At 33.5% G+C, this 18,331-nt stretch overlaps 1 protein-coding gene across 1 annotated transcript in view; it reads left to right on the top strand.

The window, feature by feature from the left end:
- LOC132740487 (ATP-citrate synthase-like) overlaps positions 1-18,331 on the top strand; it is a 47,877-nt gene that overhangs the window by 17,048 nt on the left and 12,498 nt on the right. The window contains exons 4-12 of the mRNA XM_060728399.1: positions 558-620; positions 1,147-1,337; positions 5,224-5,303; positions 8,269-8,399; positions 9,102-9,220; positions 9,662-9,798; positions 10,335-10,396; positions 12,950-13,067; positions 13,789-13,940. Of these exons, the coding sequence (XP_060584382.1) occupies positions 558-620; positions 1,147-1,337; positions 5,224-5,303; positions 8,269-8,399; positions 9,102-9,220; positions 9,662-9,798; positions 10,335-10,396; positions 12,950-13,067; positions 13,789-13,940 (1,053 nt within the window). The remainder of the gene's footprint in view (positions 1-557; positions 621-1,146; positions 1,338-5,223; positions 5,304-8,268; positions 8,400-9,101; positions 9,221-9,661; positions 9,799-10,334; positions 10,397-12,949; positions 13,068-13,788; positions 13,941-18,331) is intronic.

Raw genomic sequence — 18,331 nt, 5'->3', positions numbered from 1 at the left:
TTTTGGGTCAAGGGGTCAAAGGTTAAGGTCATGACCAGTAGATACTTGATAACCCTTATTAATTGTTTGATCACTGGGTCAGAAGTCATAATAACCTTATCACATGACTAATTGGCTGCTGATAGGGGGCATACATGTTTTACAAACATATCTTGTTATTATAAAGTCTTGTTAGATATAGCTTATGTTCAGCCGGGTTTGTCTTTATATACTTGTGACATAGATTTGTTATTGGATTATTGGCTCTGCAAATTGCCACCAGTATTTTGACATGTTATCTTATAGCACAGGGCCAGCAAATTCTGATTTTGACTTACTTGTCAATTTTTACCGGAAGTATTTCTTAACTTGTCCTTGTGATATTATGCAGTAAATTCTTGAAAACTTGGCGTACAGGCTGTGGGACAACAATGGGTAATACAAACAATTGATTTAGGCGCTCCTGTTTAATGGTATATACTAAAGTTTTTATCTAGAAGCTGGACTGCCATTTATGGTGACTATATGTTTAGTTTCTTGAAGACCTTGTCGTGATATATGTTTGATTTATATTTCAGATTGGAAGAGCCGTTGGAAGACTCAAGAATTTTATCATTGAGCCATTTATTGCCCATGAACAGGTAAGTGTGTGATAAAAAGAACATCTTGTTGAGGACTTTTGCCTGTAGACTACATTGTATGTCCACTTCATGTTAGTTGTAAGTCCCCTATATTTTTAACAGGAGGAGGTTTAAGGTTTATTTCTCTTGTCCTATGAGGCTCTTGAGTTTTTCTTTACTAATAAAATTAACCAGATGTGAAATGAGCAGTGTTTGTATGAAGTTTTTTCTCACCCTTGTGTCGCTTCATATCTTAAATGGACTTGTCCATCTTTCAGTAGATAATTTTTAAGGAAAAATTTCAAAATATGTACTGACTGAATAGAGAACAGTTCAGACCATGATCATACAGAACAATGTGTCGGCTGATCTTTGTCTGCACTGGTCACATGGTTAGAATCTGTTGCTGGCAGCAGACAAAGTGCTAAATGGATGAGTTCCATTACATTTTGAGAAATATAAATAGCTCTTTTAAAACTGAATAATTAGCTTTCATCATAACAATTCTTAATTTGTTATAAAAATTGCAAACTATATTTGTTTTCAGAAAGAAGAGTTTTATGTATGTATATATTCCCATCGTTTTGGTGACACAATACTCTTCCATCATGAAGGTGGGGTCGATATTGGGGACGTGGATGCCAAGGCGGTCAAGATGGAGGTAAAAGTGGGTGAGGAGTTAAACGTGGCCGACTTAGAATCTAAACTTCTTGCCAACGCCCCAGCAGAAGCAAAACAGTAAGTTATTATTAAAGACCACAGAGTTATATTTGAATATTATAATCAGGCTGCTGAAACCACTTAAATTTACCCAAGTAACAATACACATTGAAGATCAGTCGTTCATTGCCATTTAAACATGGTCATGCACTGTTTGCTTATATGGCATTTTTTTTTAGCTCACCTGTCACAAAGTGACAGGGTGAGCTTTTGTGATCGCTTTTCGTCCGGCGTCGGTTCCGTTCGTTCGGTCCGTCGTCCGTCCCGTCGTTTCCGTCCGTAAACTTTTGCTTTAAATGACATCTCCTCATAAACCACTGAGCAATTTCATCCAAACTTTCACAGGAATGTTCCTTTGGTGGTCTCACCTTTAAAAATTGTTTTCAAAAATTTAATTCCATGCAGAACTCTGGTTTGCCATGGCAACCGAAAGAAAAATCTTTAAATATCTTCTTTTAAAAAACCCTAAGTGCTAGAGCTTAGATATTTGGCATATGAAACATCTTCTAATGAGTGTCTACCAAGTTTGTTCAAATAAAAGCCCTGGGTTTCAAAATCGGCTTCCGCCCCAGGGGGTCATTTGATTTTCCCTATATGCATATAGTAAAAACTTAAAAAATCTTCTTTTTTAAAGAACCCAAAGAGCTAGAGCTAAGATATTTGGCATTGAAACATCTTCTAGTGAGTGTCTACCAAGTTTGTTTCAAATAAAAAGCCCTGGGGTCAAAATTGGCCCTGCCCCAGGGGTCATAGATTTTTCCCTATATGCATATAGTAAAAACTTAAAAAAATCTTCTTTTTTTAAGAACCCAAAGAGCTAGAGCTAAGATATTTGGCATGAAACATCTTCTAGTGAGTGTCTACCAAGTTTGTTCAAATAAAAAGCCCTGGGTCAAAATTGGCCCCGCCCCGGGGGTCATTTATTTTTCCTATATGCATATAGTAAAATCTTAAAAAATCTTCTTTTAAAGAACCCAAAGAGCTAGAGCTAAGATAAAATGCATGAAACATCTTCTAATGAGTGTCTACCAAGTTTGTTCAAATAAAAGCCCTGAGGTCAAAATTGGCCCTGCCCCAGGGGGTCATTAGAATTTTCCCTATATGCATATAGTAAAAACTTAAAAAATCTTTTTTTTAAAGAACCCATAAGAGCTAGAGCTAAGATATTTGGCATGAAACATCTTCTAGTGAATGTCTACCAAGTTTGTTCAAATAAAAGCCCTGGGGTCAAAATTGGTCCCGCCCCGGGGGGTCATTTATTTTTCCTATATGCATATAGTAAAAACTTAAAAAATCTTCTTTTAAAGAACGCGTAAGAGCTAGAGCTAAGATATTTGGCATGAAACATCTTCTAGTGAATGTCTACCAAGTTTGTTCAAATAAAAGCCCTGGGGTCAAAATTGGCCCCGCCCCGGGAGGTCATTGATTTTCCCTATATGCATATAGTAAAAACTTAAAAAAAATCTTCTTTTTAAGAACCCAAAGAGCTAGAGCTAAGATATTTAGCATGAAACATGTTCTAATGGGTGCTACCAAGTATGTTCAAATAAAAGCCCTGGGGTCAAAACTGGCCCCGCCCCGGGGGTCATTGATTTTCCTTATATGTGTATAGCAAAAACTTAAAAATCTTCTTTGAAAAAACCCAAATAGCTAGAGTTTAGATATTAAGCATGAAACATCTTTAAGTAAATATCTACAAAGTTTGTTCAAATAAAAGCCCGGGGGGTCAAAACTGGCCCTGCCCAGGGGTGTCATTGTTTTTAACTATATGTGTATAGTAAAAACTTAAATCTTCTTTTTAAAAAAACCCAATGAGCTAGAACTTAGATGTTTAGCATGAAACATCTTCTTATGGGTGTCTACCAAGTCTGTTCAAATAAACAAATAAAAGCCCTTGGGTAATATTGGCCCCGGGGGGGCTATATACAGGTGAGCGACCTCAGGGCCATCATGGCCCTCTTGTTTATTGGTTGAGTGTTTTTGGCACACCAACACAGATAAGGTCATTTGGTGACTTTCCAGCTTTACTGGTGGACAAAAACCTGAATAGAACCACCAATGTTTTTATAAGCTAGCTGGATAGCTTCCTCACATGAAAGAATCCAAAAACCTGATTGGGACTTGGACCCAGAGCAGTGAGGGGCAAGTGGATTCAGCAACTTTAACCACTCGACCAAGATGCCCCTTAAAGTATAGAAGTACATGTTCTTATTTTTTTTCCAAAAATAATGATGTCTGTTTTTGTCCAGATTAAAAGATGCACATGTCAATTTAAAATATTAAGCTTAGTAAGAGTTGAAACAGCAGGCTTTGAAATACTTCTTCAGCACTTAATTTTGTTTTGGCAAAACAAAATTTGTCACTGGACTGAATTAAGAAGTCAGGCAATTTAAAATTAAATCATGCAGTTGTGTTAACAACATATGATTTAACAGAAACTTTGAAAGTGTTGCATGTTAACCCATTACTTCATATACACGCCTTTTAACGCCTTTTTCACCCCCCCCCCCTTTTTTGTTGTCTCAAATGATGAAAAAATGCCTTATTTAGGCCCCCAACACTTGTTTTTGTTTGAGAAATGTTGTTAAAAAAAGTGACCTCTTTTTCGGCGCGGCCCCCCAACAAAAGGATACATGAGGGGGTTGCCAGAAGGGGGATGTGCCCCCTTCTGTTTGGGGGGTTTGAAGGGGGGCGGAGTCCCCCTCATCGCCAAGAAAATTTTGGACTTGTGAGAGGCTGTAAATGACCCCAGATTGATCATAAGGTAACGTGTAACCAACGCTGAAAAGCATTTGACTCTATCTCAATCCATTGAGAAGTTGCAGCACTTTGAAATCAATTTTGATGGAAAAAATCAACGCAAAATAGTGATTTTTGGCAATTTTGAGATGTCCCCTCGTTGCCATGGTAACAGAAAATTTAAGCCTGAGCATGTTTGTTGCAAGGGCAATGGTCCAGTCAACATTTGTGCCAAGTTTGATCAGTGTTGAAGCAGTTTTTATAGTATTATAGCAATTTGAACTTGTAACGGGAGACTTTTCAATGAAAAACAGCCCATTTTTCACAAAAATGCTCATGAAGTAATGGGTTAATGAAAAAAATAAAAAAATCTACAAAACAACAATTTTTCTTCAAATTTATATGACAGCCATGTTTAAACATGAAAAACACGATTAAGGTAATTTCAAGTATTTTCATCATTTTCTGTTAACCCATTACTTCATATTTACACGCCTTTTAACGCCTTTTTCACCCCCCCCCCCTTTTTGTTGTCTCAAATGATGAAAAAATGCCTTATTTAGGCCCCCAACACTTGTTTTTGTTTGAGAAATGTTGTTAAAAAAAGTGACCTCTTTTTCGGCGCGCGCCCCCCAACATAAAGATACATGAGGGGGTTGCCAGAAGGGGGATGTGCCCCCTTCTGTTTGGGGGGTTTGAAGGGGGGCGGAGTCCCCCTCATCGCCAAGAAAATTTTGGACTTGTGATGGGCTGTAAATGACCCCAGATTGATCATAAGGTAACGTGTAACCAACGCTGAAAAGCATTTGACTCTATCTCAATCCATTGAGAAGTTGCAGCACTTTGAAATCAATTTTGATGGAAAAAATCAACGCAAAATAGTGATTTTTGGCAATTTTGAGATGTCCCCTCGTTGCCATGGTAACAGAAAATTTAAGCCTGAGCATGTTGTTGCAAGGGCAATGGTCCAGTCAACATCTGTGCCAAGTTTGATTAGTGTTGAAGCAGTTTTTATAGTATTATAGCAATTTTAACTTGTAACGGGAGACTTTTCAATGAAAACAGCCATTTTTCACAAAATGCTCATGAAGTAATGGGTTAAAATGTGATGATTATGTTTATAATATTAACAACACCTTATTTAAAGTATATTTCTTGCTTTCAGAATATTGACTACTTTTATCACAAGCCTGTATAAAGTCTACAAGGATCTTTTTTTCACATACATGGAGATAAACCCACTAGGTGAGAACTGTATTTAGAATTTAGTGCATACAGAATTTATTTTAGTTCACTTGTAGGGAGCTATAAACTTTGCACTCTCGAATCTGTTCCATGCACCAGGAGTAAGCAGTGAATGTAAAGTTCCTTGTTCAGAGAAACAACGGCTTGTCCCTAACAGGGTTCGAACCTATGCAGCTAGAGATTCTAAGATTACTTGTCCGACATGTTATCCACTCCACCACATTGCCACTGTATTGTATTTGATTATCTATTATGGCTGTCTATTTAATCCATTTTTAGCTCGACTATTCGAAGAATATGAGAGCTATTGTAGTCGCCCCGGCGTCGGCGTCAGCGTCGGCGTCAGCGTCCGCGTCGGCGTCTGTGTTGGTTAAAGTTTTTTGTAAAGTCAAATATCTCAATTATTACTTGAGATATTCAATTGAAACTTACAATACTTATTTATAGTAACAAGGTACATCAGATTGACAAGTTGGATAACTCTGCCTACAATATTGACAGAATTATGCCCCTTTTTAACTTAGAAATTTTGGTTAAAGTTTTTTGTAAAGTCAAATATCTCAATTATTACTTGAGATATTCAATTGAAACTTACAATACTTATTTATAGTAACAAGGTACATCAGATTGACAAGTTGGATAACTCTGCCTACAATATTGACAGAATTATGCCCCTTTTTAACTTAGAAATTTTGGTTAAAGTTTTTTGTAAAGTCAAATATCTCAATTATTACTTGAGATATTCAATTGAAACTTACAATACTTATTTATAGTAACAAGGTACATCAGATTGACAAGTTGGATAACTCTGCCTACAATATTGACAGAATTATGCCCCTTTTTAACTTAGAAATTTTGGTTTAAGTTTTTTGTAAATTCAAATATCTCAATTATTGCTTGAGATATTCAATTGAAACTTACAATACTTTTATAGTAACAAGGTACATCAGATTGACAAGTTGGATAACTCTGCCTACAATATTGACAGAATTATGCCCCTTTTTAACTTAGAAATTTTGGTTTAAGTTTTTTGTAAATTCAAATATCTCAATTATTGCTCGAGATATTCAATTGAAACTTACAATACTTATTTATAGTAACAAGGTACATCATCAGATTGACAAGTTGGATAACTCTGCCTACAATATTGACAGAATTATGCCCCTTTGGAACTTAGAAATTTTGGTTAAAGTGTTTTTGTTAAGTCAAATATCTCAATTTATTGCTTGAGATATTCAATTGAAATTTAAAATACTTTTTTTATAGTAACAATGTACATCAGTTTGCAAAATTGCATAACTCTGCCTGCAATATTTGCAGAATTATTTGCCCCTTTGAAACTTAGAAATTTTGGTTTAAAGGTCTTCAAAGATATTTACTTGAAACTTTACACATGCACTTAGGGTCATAATTGGAGGCTGATTCATATCCCTTTTCTACTTAGTCTCTTGTTTAATGTTTACATGCAAGTTTTACATATCTCAATAACTATTAAAGATATTTATTTAAACTTCACATATGCATTTAGGGTCATAATTGTAGGTCACTGACAAAGATCCATAATTCTATCTTGCATTTAGGCTGATTTTTCTCCCCTTTTTCAACTTAGAAATTTATGGTAAAGTTTTGCTTGTAAGCTGTTATCTCAATAACTACTGAAGGGTTTGTGCCTTTTTTGGGACAATTTTATGCATTCATAATAATAAAGCAGTGATTTACTTGATAAAACATCTTAATAAAAAGCCTTTGTACCTTTTCTGTCAAATTTATGTATTCATAGGTAATTAGTATTATTATACTCAATAAAACACCCTTGTGACATTACCTTCCGAATAGTCAAGCCAATACTGTATAATTAGACTCTCTCTAAGGCCTATAACATGAATTTATAAAAAAAAATTAGCCCTTTTGTGAACTTAAAAAAATTAACATTATCAAGGCTCTTTTACTATCAAGCACATAGAATAGTCGAGCGTGCTGTCCTACAGACAGCTCTTGTATTATAAAAAGTTTTGTTTTTGAAGTATAAGATACTGTTCAGCTTGCCACAGAAGGTTATATTTCTACTTTATGTGCTTATTTCATATTCTGACCTTTCATTTGAATAACAATAGATTTAACCACCAACATTGACATGTGCCCTTTTGTGAACAAATATGTTTTGGTATAATTCTTATTGTATCCACTAATATGATCATTAGAATTAGACAGATCAGGGATCTATGCATAAAGACAGATTTAGAGAAATGATGATGTTTTATTATTGAAATAGACTATAAGAGAACGAATTTTAGATGCTTACAGTGACAGCTTGTGATTGCCTGGTATCGGACTATAGATTTTTATGTCATTGTTTGAACATATACAATGCAATGTTTAAAGACAGATGGTCAAATATGTCGACTCATCATCTGTAAATATGAAAACAGGATTATGTTTAGTGACCTGTTGTAAAAATGGAGTTGCCTTCAGACTTGTTCAATATATATTGTGTTTATTCCCATCTAATTTAAAAAAAAAAAAAATTGTTTACTGTTTAAAATATACTTAAGTCCCCTTGAGTGACAAACAATCTGCATTCTTCTTAGTTATTAATAAAAAATGAAATTCGCTAGCTTTTAATTTAATATTTTCTGTGAAGTACTGCTACTGTCAATTTTAAATTTAGTTGAAAAGAAATCCCCAAAAATCTAAAAAAAAATAACATTGTGATTGTATATTGCAAAAATACAATACTAGTTCTGTGTAGGCAGTAAAATATTTGCATGATTAGCCTTTGCCATCAGTATTGTGCTAGGTGTTTGCAATCAGACCAGGCTTTATACTGTTGATTGATAAACTTCAAAATTTTCATTGTGATATCCTCAAAACTCAGACTAAAAAGTTCTAAAAATAGAAACTATAGAAATACAGCATGTGCAGGGTTAAAACTTTATGTTTTTTTTCTCTTTTTATTTGTGTACAGTGGTGACAGGTGGCAATGTTTATGTGCTGGATCTGGCAGCTAAGATTGACCAATGTGCAGAATATCTTTGTAAAGCACAGTGGGGAGATATTGAGTTCCCTCCTCCATTTGGTAGAGATGCTCTCCCAGAGGTAAGAATGATCAGTGCGCGTTTTCAGGTAACATAGGAATATAGTATTTATTGTGGACGACATCGATCATGAAAGTTATGAAGGTGTCTTACTTGGAAATACATGCCCCTAACCTGTGAGGGTTAAAATTTTGATAGGCATTGTTTACTTTTTCATGTGAGGAAGTGATACTGATTTAGAAAATGAAGGTGGTGATATTAATTGAGCATTTGTTGGTTAAAGGCAACATTAAAGAGACATGGATTCTTGAAACAAACCATGAAGATGTTTTCTATAGACATTTGAGTTACTAAATTGCTCAAGTTTAAAGCATGCTCATTAATTCTGTTCTATGAACTTGTATGGATTTAAATCTGGAAGATTCTAATATTAGTTTTACGAAATTTGATAACAAAATACTTAAATAACATCTTTTACAGTCCATTATCATAAGTTTTATACATTTCAATCACTGGTATTGACTTTGCAAAGACAGTACTAATGAACAGGGCATCTTATTTACTCTCTTATTTACTAACTATTTTGAGTAACTATTCTTATGAAGCTACTGTCTTAAGCGAAAGGTGGAAATAAATGATGAACTATGTATTGTCATTGACCTTTTTATGTTTGTTTACTTTTATCTTGTTGCATAGGATTTATTATCACCTTTATTGGTTAATGTTTAGTTATATAAAAAAAATTAAACATATTTTTTTCCAGGAAGCATATATAGCAGAATTAGATGCGAAAAGTGGGGCGTCTCTAAAGTTAACAATTCTGAACAAAGCAGGAAGAATATGGACAATGGTGGCAGGAGGCGGAGCTTCAGTAATTTATGCGTAAGTATACGTTGTGTTGTGCCAATCAATGTATATGCTTCCTTTAGATGTTCTAAAAGTCATTTTCATTGTTTATTATATATTCATTGCTGTGAAGTAGTGTCAAGTTGAAACATGTTTATGATATAGATATTTTAAATTCTACTGGCGTTGTTTCTATCTCTGATTTTCATTTAAAATGTATATACTAATATTTGTGATAGGACATTTTCAAGACTGCATAGCTGAATGCAGTTAAGTACAGCAGGTGTTATAAACTCTCATCTGAACCAATGAGAAAGTGTTCAAGCGTAATTGATAGAAACTGTTGGGTTTTTATTTACGTGATATGAATTCAATAAGAGTATGTATTTTTTGTTCACAATTTTATAAAAGCTGTACACAAACTAGACTCTTCATGATTTTATCCTGTCCTCATTCCGTTTTCGTATAAATTTTTAGAGATACAATATGTGACCTGGACGGAGCCAATGAACTAGCAAACTATGGGGAATATTCAGGAGCTCCCAGTGAACAGCAGACATACGAATATGCTAAAACTTTACTGTCCCTGATGACCCAGGAGAAACACCCAAATGGTATTTTAATATTTTACAGCAATATCAACAAAAAAAGAGGAAAAAACAAAAAAATCAATATTTTGCAAGATTAATTATGATTCTGGGACAACAGGGTGAGTGATTGATCTGGAATTTGCACACAAGTCTACATACTACCCAAATGTGCCTTGAAACATATTCCTTGGAAAGTTGCTATACCTAACCTTTACAGTGCAGAAAAGACAATTTAGATAGATAGAGGATATTTAAGTTTTTTCTGTAGTTAACTTGAATTTTCTGTTTGTTATATACATTGTACCTTTTCTCTTTTTTGATCTTATGATTTGAAAGGTTTCCCTATTAATTTTGTGTATGGGCTAAATTTAGAAGAAAGTAGTCATGGAAGATACCTTAAAAGAAACAGAATATTTTGACTACAATCAAAAAATTAATTTTTACAGTAAAAATACAGAAAATGAAAATATGAATTAAATATATATTTCTTAATATTTAATTTATAAGTATATAAATAACATATAGTTTAAAATTTGAATATAAGATAAATTATTTTTCAGGGAAGATTTTGATTATTGGGGGAGGTATTGCAAACTTCACAAATGTTGCTGCAACATTTAAGGTAAGTTTTTATTGTTTTAAAGTGAATTTATATTGAGAAACGCATCTACAATATTTCTGTTATTGAAGCTATGTAGTTTAGAAACTATATTGAATGACTGTTTTGAATTAAAAATGAGAGCAGTTTTGAGTGATTATAACTTCATTGTGTGGAATACTTAATAAAGTAACTCTGTTAACTTAGCAATACAAAATGAAAGAAAAATGAAAATCTTGGCAGTATTGAATACTGTCAATTCACTTAATTTAGTTGGCATGAAATTTCATGGTTTTGTAAAAAGGGACATGTTGGTGGGGTTTTGTAATTCATGAATTATCTGGTTTTTTGCCCCCCAAAAAAGTAAAATCTTAAGAAAAAACAAAAAATTTGTTGTATCTGAAATTCGTGGATCAACCTTAACCATGAAAATTAGTGCCCCACCAATTATATATATTGATTTTGCAGTCAATTATCTCAAGACAACTTGTCTGTCATATTGCCTGATAATTGAAATAATGAAAAACTCTTGATTGTAAGTGTAACCTATTCATGCAGTTATTAGCTCGACAACAAAAAGAATAGTGAGAGCTATTGATACTCACTAAGGCACCGGTTTTGGTTTCGGCGTTACACTGTAGTAAAAATTTTGCATGCAAGTTGGTATCTCAAAAACAACTGAAACTTCACACACTTATTTAAGAGAGCACTAAAGGAGGGCACTGTTGAAGGTCCATAACTCTAACATGGATTTTGACAGAATTATTGGCCTTTTTGAACTTTCAAATTTCTGTATTATCCTGGCTCTTGTTTTACTATCAGGCTTTGAGAAATAGTCAAGCGAGTTGCCCTACAACTTTGTTTATGATACCTCATGGTTTTAAAGTACATGTACATTGTTGAATTAGTATATGGGTGCATTGTGTTATTCGTTATCTAACAAAGTGTAAGGAGAATAATCTAAATAATTGATGTACTCTTCAATTATTTCAGCCAGTAGTGACATGCTTAAGCTTTCAATATTGAGTGAGGCCAGCCACCAACACATTTATGTCACCCCCCACCCCCTCCCATTTCACATTGGCTAATGGACTGTTCCAAATTTAAAATAAGACAAGATCATTATAAACATTAACCCTTACCACCCATAATATCATAAATGGACTTGTCCATCTCACATTCTTGACAGATATTCATCATTTATAGGGAGGATTTAGCATAAAAAGGGTTAATTTGTGTGTTGTCAGGTTTGTTTTAGATAAAATCTCTGAACTTCATTAACTTATCCATCTTTCGTTCATCATCTTTAGGCATATTTTCAAAATAATTATTAGTATTGATTGAGTAGCAAACAGTGCAGACCATGATCAGACAACACAGATGTTGTGAATGATTGTGTTCTGCACAAGTCAAATGAGTTTTATAAGTGGCATCAGCAGGCATCAAGTTAAGCATTGTAAAAGTTGATGTGTTACAAAATGTTCCATCTTATATCAATTTTAAAAGCTTCCTTATATACACTCACAGTGAACAGGTTTGTATTTTCAGAAAGTTTGTAATACATATGGAGCTATTTCTGTTTTGGTAATATACAAATATCATTAAATTAAAATTAATGTACAATAAAGTTTTCTAGTTTCATGAGAAATATTTTCCTGAAAATTTTTCCAAGGTAAAAATAAGGACAGGAAATTGTTTTTAAAAAAGGTGTGTGTATAGATAACAAGGGGCGTGGCTTTGTTAGATGATAAAAAACTATGTTTCTGTGCTTTTGTTCAATGTTGTTTCCAGAAGAAAGCTATTAATTAAACTCTATGTGGATAATTTGTACAATATAAAAATCAGATTTCACAATGGTTCAGTTTACAAGTTTTGTAAGATAACATTTTAGACAAGCTGACCCTTCCTAGCTCTGACTAAAAGGTTAATTTTATTCATGGATAAAACACAAGTTTTTCTTTGTGTGACAATTATGTCCCAGTATGAAAATGATGGTTATGTTGGCTAGTTATAATTGTTCAAAATGTAAATATAGGCCTAGTACAATGTGTTTAAAAGTTGGCTAGGTACTATAATGCCAATACATTAATGTTGGCTGGATACAATTATACCAGTATGTTCAAATGAATTATGCCAATATCCAATGTGTAAATATAAGCAAGACAAAAGTTAATTTGTTGTTTTAAAGAACTGTTGTACGACAGAGCGGTAGTATGTAGGTGGCAGATGGATAATAGTGATAAAGAGCTTACAAAGAAATTAAACATTTTCCTTGATTCATTCACCCTGTTTTAGTATAAGATGTTTGTAATTTAAACACACATTTTAAAATTAGGGTTGATAATCACTTGTATTTAGTTGCCAGATACTAATGACCTGGTTGATTTGTCAGAATTACATTTTGTGTACAAATTTTTCTCACTTTTCTACTAATAACATACAAAATCAGAATTGAAAATTAACCCTATGTTAATTCTTTCTGTTTTGTAATATAATAACATCTTTTGTTTACATTTTGATACCATTGATATAAGGTCATTTAAGATTGTCATACATGTTGTAGTTCTATATTTTTAGGGTATTGTGAGAGCATTACGAGAATTCCAGCAGAAATTAATAGAAGGCAATGTTGTTATATATGTAAGAAGAGCGGGGCCTAACTACCAGGAAGGTCTTAGGATTATGAGAGAACTTGGTAAGTGATCTTTGCCTGTGATCTGAACCCATTTTTGTGTCGTCTGCTACAGAGCAGCGTTTTGGCCTATGAATGATTTTTGTGTCTTCTGCTACACAGTAGCTGCAACATGCAATTGGCTATCATGAGGTGATACATGTGATCACTGATGAATGTTTAATTTCAAGAGAGTGAAATTTGAGCTTTTAAAGAAGTGATGGCCTAGTGGTAAAGGTTTTGGCTTCTCAACTCATGGGTCATGGGTTTGAGTCCTGATTTGGTCACAGCCATGTTCCAGTAAGTGGACTAGAAAGAGGTTTAAATAAGTTAAAGTGTTCTTCATAATCCGACTAAAGTAAGTAATGTTTAAACTTCAGCTGTTGTTGTTTATGATGACCCCTTGTGCCCCCTTCCATGTATTATTTCAGGCCATGATTTTAAATAGAATAGAATCAATGACCTTCCAAAACTGAATAGTGCTGAAATGAAAAAACAAATCTTAGCTGTTTTGTTTTGCCTCAAAAACCAATAAACAAAACAACTGACAATGTCAAATTGATCCGCAAAAAAACAACAACACGTGAACAATTATGAATAGAAACACTTAAAACGGAATATAAACCATGAACAGAAAAATCAACAAATGAATCAACATGTAAACTTGTGACCTGGAAAACAAACATAAACTGAAAATATAATATTGAAAATACTTAATCATTTTTAAAAATCTCCATTTTTTCAGGTGACACACTAGGTGTACCTATTCATGTGTTTGGACCCGAGACCCACATGACAGCTATAGTCAGTATGGCGCTGGGCAAGAGAGATATACCCACTGATCCAAAACCCATGCCAACCACTGCCAACTTCCTTCTGCCAACAGCTACTGGAGGGGTATGTAACATATTGCTTTTGACAACTTGGTTTCTTTCTTTATGCCCCCGCCATGTAATGGCCGGGGCATATAGTGTTACCCTGTTCCGTCCTTCCGTCATTCCGTCCTTCCGTCATTCCGTCCTTCCGTCATTCCGTCCTTCCGTCATTCCGTCATTCTGTCATTCTGTCATTCCGTCATCATCAGTTTCCGTTCATTATCTTAGTAACGGTTGCACATATTCAACTCAAATTTGACATATGGATATGTCATGAAAAAATACAGGTCAAGTTCGAATTTGGTCATGGTTCGATGATTTTTGGCAGAGTTATGCCCCTTTTACTTTGAAAATAATATGAAATTTTCAGTTTCCGTTCATTATCTCCCCAACGGTACAACACATTCAATTCAAATTTGACATATGGATATGTCATGAGAAAATACAGGTCAAGTTCGAATTTGGTCATGGTTCAACGATTTTTGGCAGAGTTATGCCCCTTTTACTTTGAAAATAATATGAAATTTTCAGTTTCCGTTCATTATCTCCCCAACCGTACAACACATTCAACTCAAATTTGACATATGGATATGTCATGAGAAAATACAGGTCAAGTTCGAATTAGGTCATGATTCGATGATTTTTGGCAGAGTTATGCCCCTTTTACTTTGAAAATAATATGAAATTTTCAGTTTCCGTTCATTATCTCCCCAACGGTACAACACATTCAACTCAAATTTGACATATGGATATGTCATGAGAAAATACAGGCCAAGTTTGAATTTGGTCATGGTTCGATGAATTTTGGCAGAGTTATGCTCCTTTTACTTTGAAAATAATATGAAATTTTCAGTTTCTGTTTATTATCTCCCCAACAGTACAACACATTCAACTCAAATTTGACATATTGATATTTTTTTTGGAATGCCAAGGTCAAGTTAGAATTTGGTCATGGTTTCAATAATTTTTGGCAGAGTAATGCCCTTTTCACTTTGAAAAAAAATATGAAATTTACAGTTTCTGTTCATTATCTACCCAACAGTGTTACATATTCAACTCAAATTTGACATATGGATATGTCAAAGGAATGGGCAGGTCAAGTTGGAATTTGGTCATGGTTCGATGATTTTTTGGCAGAGTTATGTCCCTTTCACTTTGAAAATAATATAGATACATCTTAGGAATAGACAGTTTAAGTTTGAATTTGGTCGTGGTTTCAATGATTTTGGACAAACTTATCTTTCTTGAATATTGGATAAAATTTTGAACTTTCAGTTTCAGCACTGACATACTTTTGTGGAAATGTATGTAGCCATTATTTTGGCTACAAATATGAAATATGCTATTTTCAAAAGGATAAGACTGAATAATTTCAGTGCCTTGAACATTGTATGAAAATGGTTTGTGTTAACATTGAAAAGTTTTAAGGGCTTTGAACTTAAAATGAAAACAATAATTTGTGCAAACAAATTTGGAACTAAATATAATAACATCTGAAATTTTGGCTGCATGCGGGGGCATCCGTGGCATGATGACACATTTCTAGTTCTTTAAGTATTTTACCCAAATTGAAGGATTTCATCAACAACAGGAGAACTTAGAACACAAGATAATTAAATGTGTTCTTATTGCTAGGATGTTTTACTTGCAGTGAAATGGCGATAATTAAAGCACTGTGAAAAAGAAAAGAATGAGTTTTAATTACTTAAAAAATATTATAAAATGTCTTTTTATATTTGAAATCATTGACTAACATACAGACAATAAAATACAACAAGGAAATCAAGAGAAGGAGAGAATACACGTCAAACGTTTCTTCCATTATTTTAGTTTAGGTGTATTAATTGATAAAAATAATGAATTTTGTTGAAATTAAATATAAGGCTTACAGCTCAGCTGTAGTCTAAGTCATTGTTTTTTTTTGGTCAAAAATTAAATTTCTGATGTCTGATTAAGTGGGAATGGAGTAGATGTCATATTTAGGTTACTGGTGAGACAACTTGAGCATTGATGTCACAGTTCTGATTGCTGACATACCATTTCAAGCATTGATATTACATCTTTAATTCTGATGTCACATCAGTAGCATTGATATCACACATTGGATTAATAGTGTCACATCTTAAGTATTGATGTCATTTTTAGCTCGACTATTCAATAAGAATAAGTAGAGCTATTGTAGTCACCCGAGCGTCGGCGTAACCACTTATGTTAAAGTTTTTGTAATAGTTCAAATATTTTCAAAGTCCATTGACATATGGCTTTGAAACTTTGCACACTTGTTCACCATCATGACCCAATTCTGTAGACAGGAGGAGGTAACTCTATCAAGCATTTTGACAGAATTATGCCCCTTTTTCGACTTAGAATTTAAGTTAAAGTTTTTGTAATAGTTCAAATATTTTCAAAGTCCATTGACATATGGCTTTGAAACTTTGCACACTTGTTCACCATCATGACCCCAATCTGTAGACAGGAGGAGGTAACTCTATCAAGCATTTTGACAGAATTATGCCCCTTTTTCGACTTAGAATTTATGTTAAAGTTTTTGTAATAGTTCAAATATTTTCAAAGTCCATTAATATATGGCTTTGAAACTTTGCACACTTGTTCACCATCATGACCCCAACCTGTAAACAGGAGGAGGTAATTGTATCAAGCATTTTTTTTTACTATCAAGCACTAAGAATAGTCGAGTGTTGCTGTCCTACCGACAGCACTTGTTTGGGTTACTGTTATCACACTCCACATTTTGATGGTATATTTTCATTAACTAATGTCAAATCTCAAATATTAATGTCATATTTAGGGTAATTGGTGTCACATTTCAACTACTGATGTAAAATGTTTGGCTGCTGATGTCACATATGAAATATGGATGTCTTGTTTTTGGGTACTTGTGTCACATCCCCTGTATGGATGTCACATCTTAACCCTATGTTTGCCAAATTATTTTTTTCTAAATCATTATCATAAGATGAAATAAAATGAAAGAAATGATAAGGTTTTCATACTAAAGGAATAAAAATAATTTGCTATTTTTTTCAATTTTACAGGGTGCACAGGTAATGGTGTATGTTGTGATATGATTTTGAGCTTTTGTATTTTGAGCATTTAAGCAAGACTTTTAAGGATCATTTCTTCTTTAACTCAGGTGCCTGTTTTCACTCAGGTGCCTGTTTGTGCCTGAAATAATGCACAGAGGGGCACCTTAGGTATTCCTTCTCATTAAAGCTGGAAAGTCTCCATATGACCTATATTGTAAGACACAACCAAAAAAAGATTTTCTTTTTTAACCTCACCTGCTGACTATTTAATGATCTTGTAAAGGTTTTATAATGCTAGCACAGATGAACAGGCTGGCTCAGCTGTGTACTGCTGGCATAAATGGGCAAATCATCATTGCGGCTAGAACTAATTGGGATATAATTAAGATCAATTTGTCTTGCTTCAAATCATCAATATTCTTGTACCTAATATAATAAGTTTGTGTTATACATTTATGAGCACTGTGAGTGATTTTCACCGAGTATTTATATATATCACTGTATTGTCAACTTTGTATCTCTTGCACGAAAGCTTTGAAAACTAGTTTATAGTTTTAGTATTTTTTGTGTTATTTAGGTATCCTAGAGGGGGAGATATTTAGATTTGCCCTTGTATGTCTGTCAAGCTGTTCATCTGTAGACACATTTCTAGTTTATAGTCTATACAATGCATGATATAATTGTTGCCTTCATAATTGTGGATATCATTTGACTTTGCATGCAGCTGTTTGATGCATTCTTATCACTAATAAAATCGTTTTGCCTGGTCTATTGTTTTCTTTTGTATTAGTAATATGTTTCTTTAAATTAGGATTATTATAAGAGTTATCTTGGTCTGACTTTGACCAATATCACTTTGAGGCATAGATGAATTGCCATGTGTGATCAAACTTGCTTAAACCCACAAGAAATATCAAATATTTATTACATGCACAGTTGTTAATTTTAAGTTAATACTACTTGTATTTGTAAGTTACACATGTAATACAAGTAGTATTTGTAGAATGATAAATAAACATAATGATAAAACATATAAATTAGTGCAAATTGTTGTATCTTGCTCCCCATTATTTCCATGTGTGTGTGTGACTGCCATTCTTGCACCAAAACCTTAATTTGATTTCCTTTTTACTTTGCTCTAAGTATTGCTAACTTCTGGAGAATTTTGGACAAGTTATGTACTGTATGTTATCTACTGGTTATATTCATAGTTATAACCATATTATAGCAATAGAATGTCTTTTTTATTTTCCATATTTACATTTAGATGAGAGATGTTTGCTGTATTTGTGCAAGTTTGGGTGGACACAATTAAAATTTAATACACGTAGGAGTAAATGGGTTATTGCACAAAGGTGGTGTTATA

This window comes from Ruditapes philippinarum, unplaced genomic scaffold (assembly GCF_026571515.1).
Source record: "Ruditapes philippinarum isolate M1 unplaced genomic scaffold, ASM2657151v2 ctg550_1_1_1_1, whole genome shotgun sequence".
NCBI classification, from domain to species: Eukaryota; Metazoa; Mollusca; class Bivalvia; order Venerida; family Veneridae; genus Ruditapes; species Ruditapes philippinarum.
This window is presented reverse-complemented; position numbering and strand designations above follow the sequence as displayed.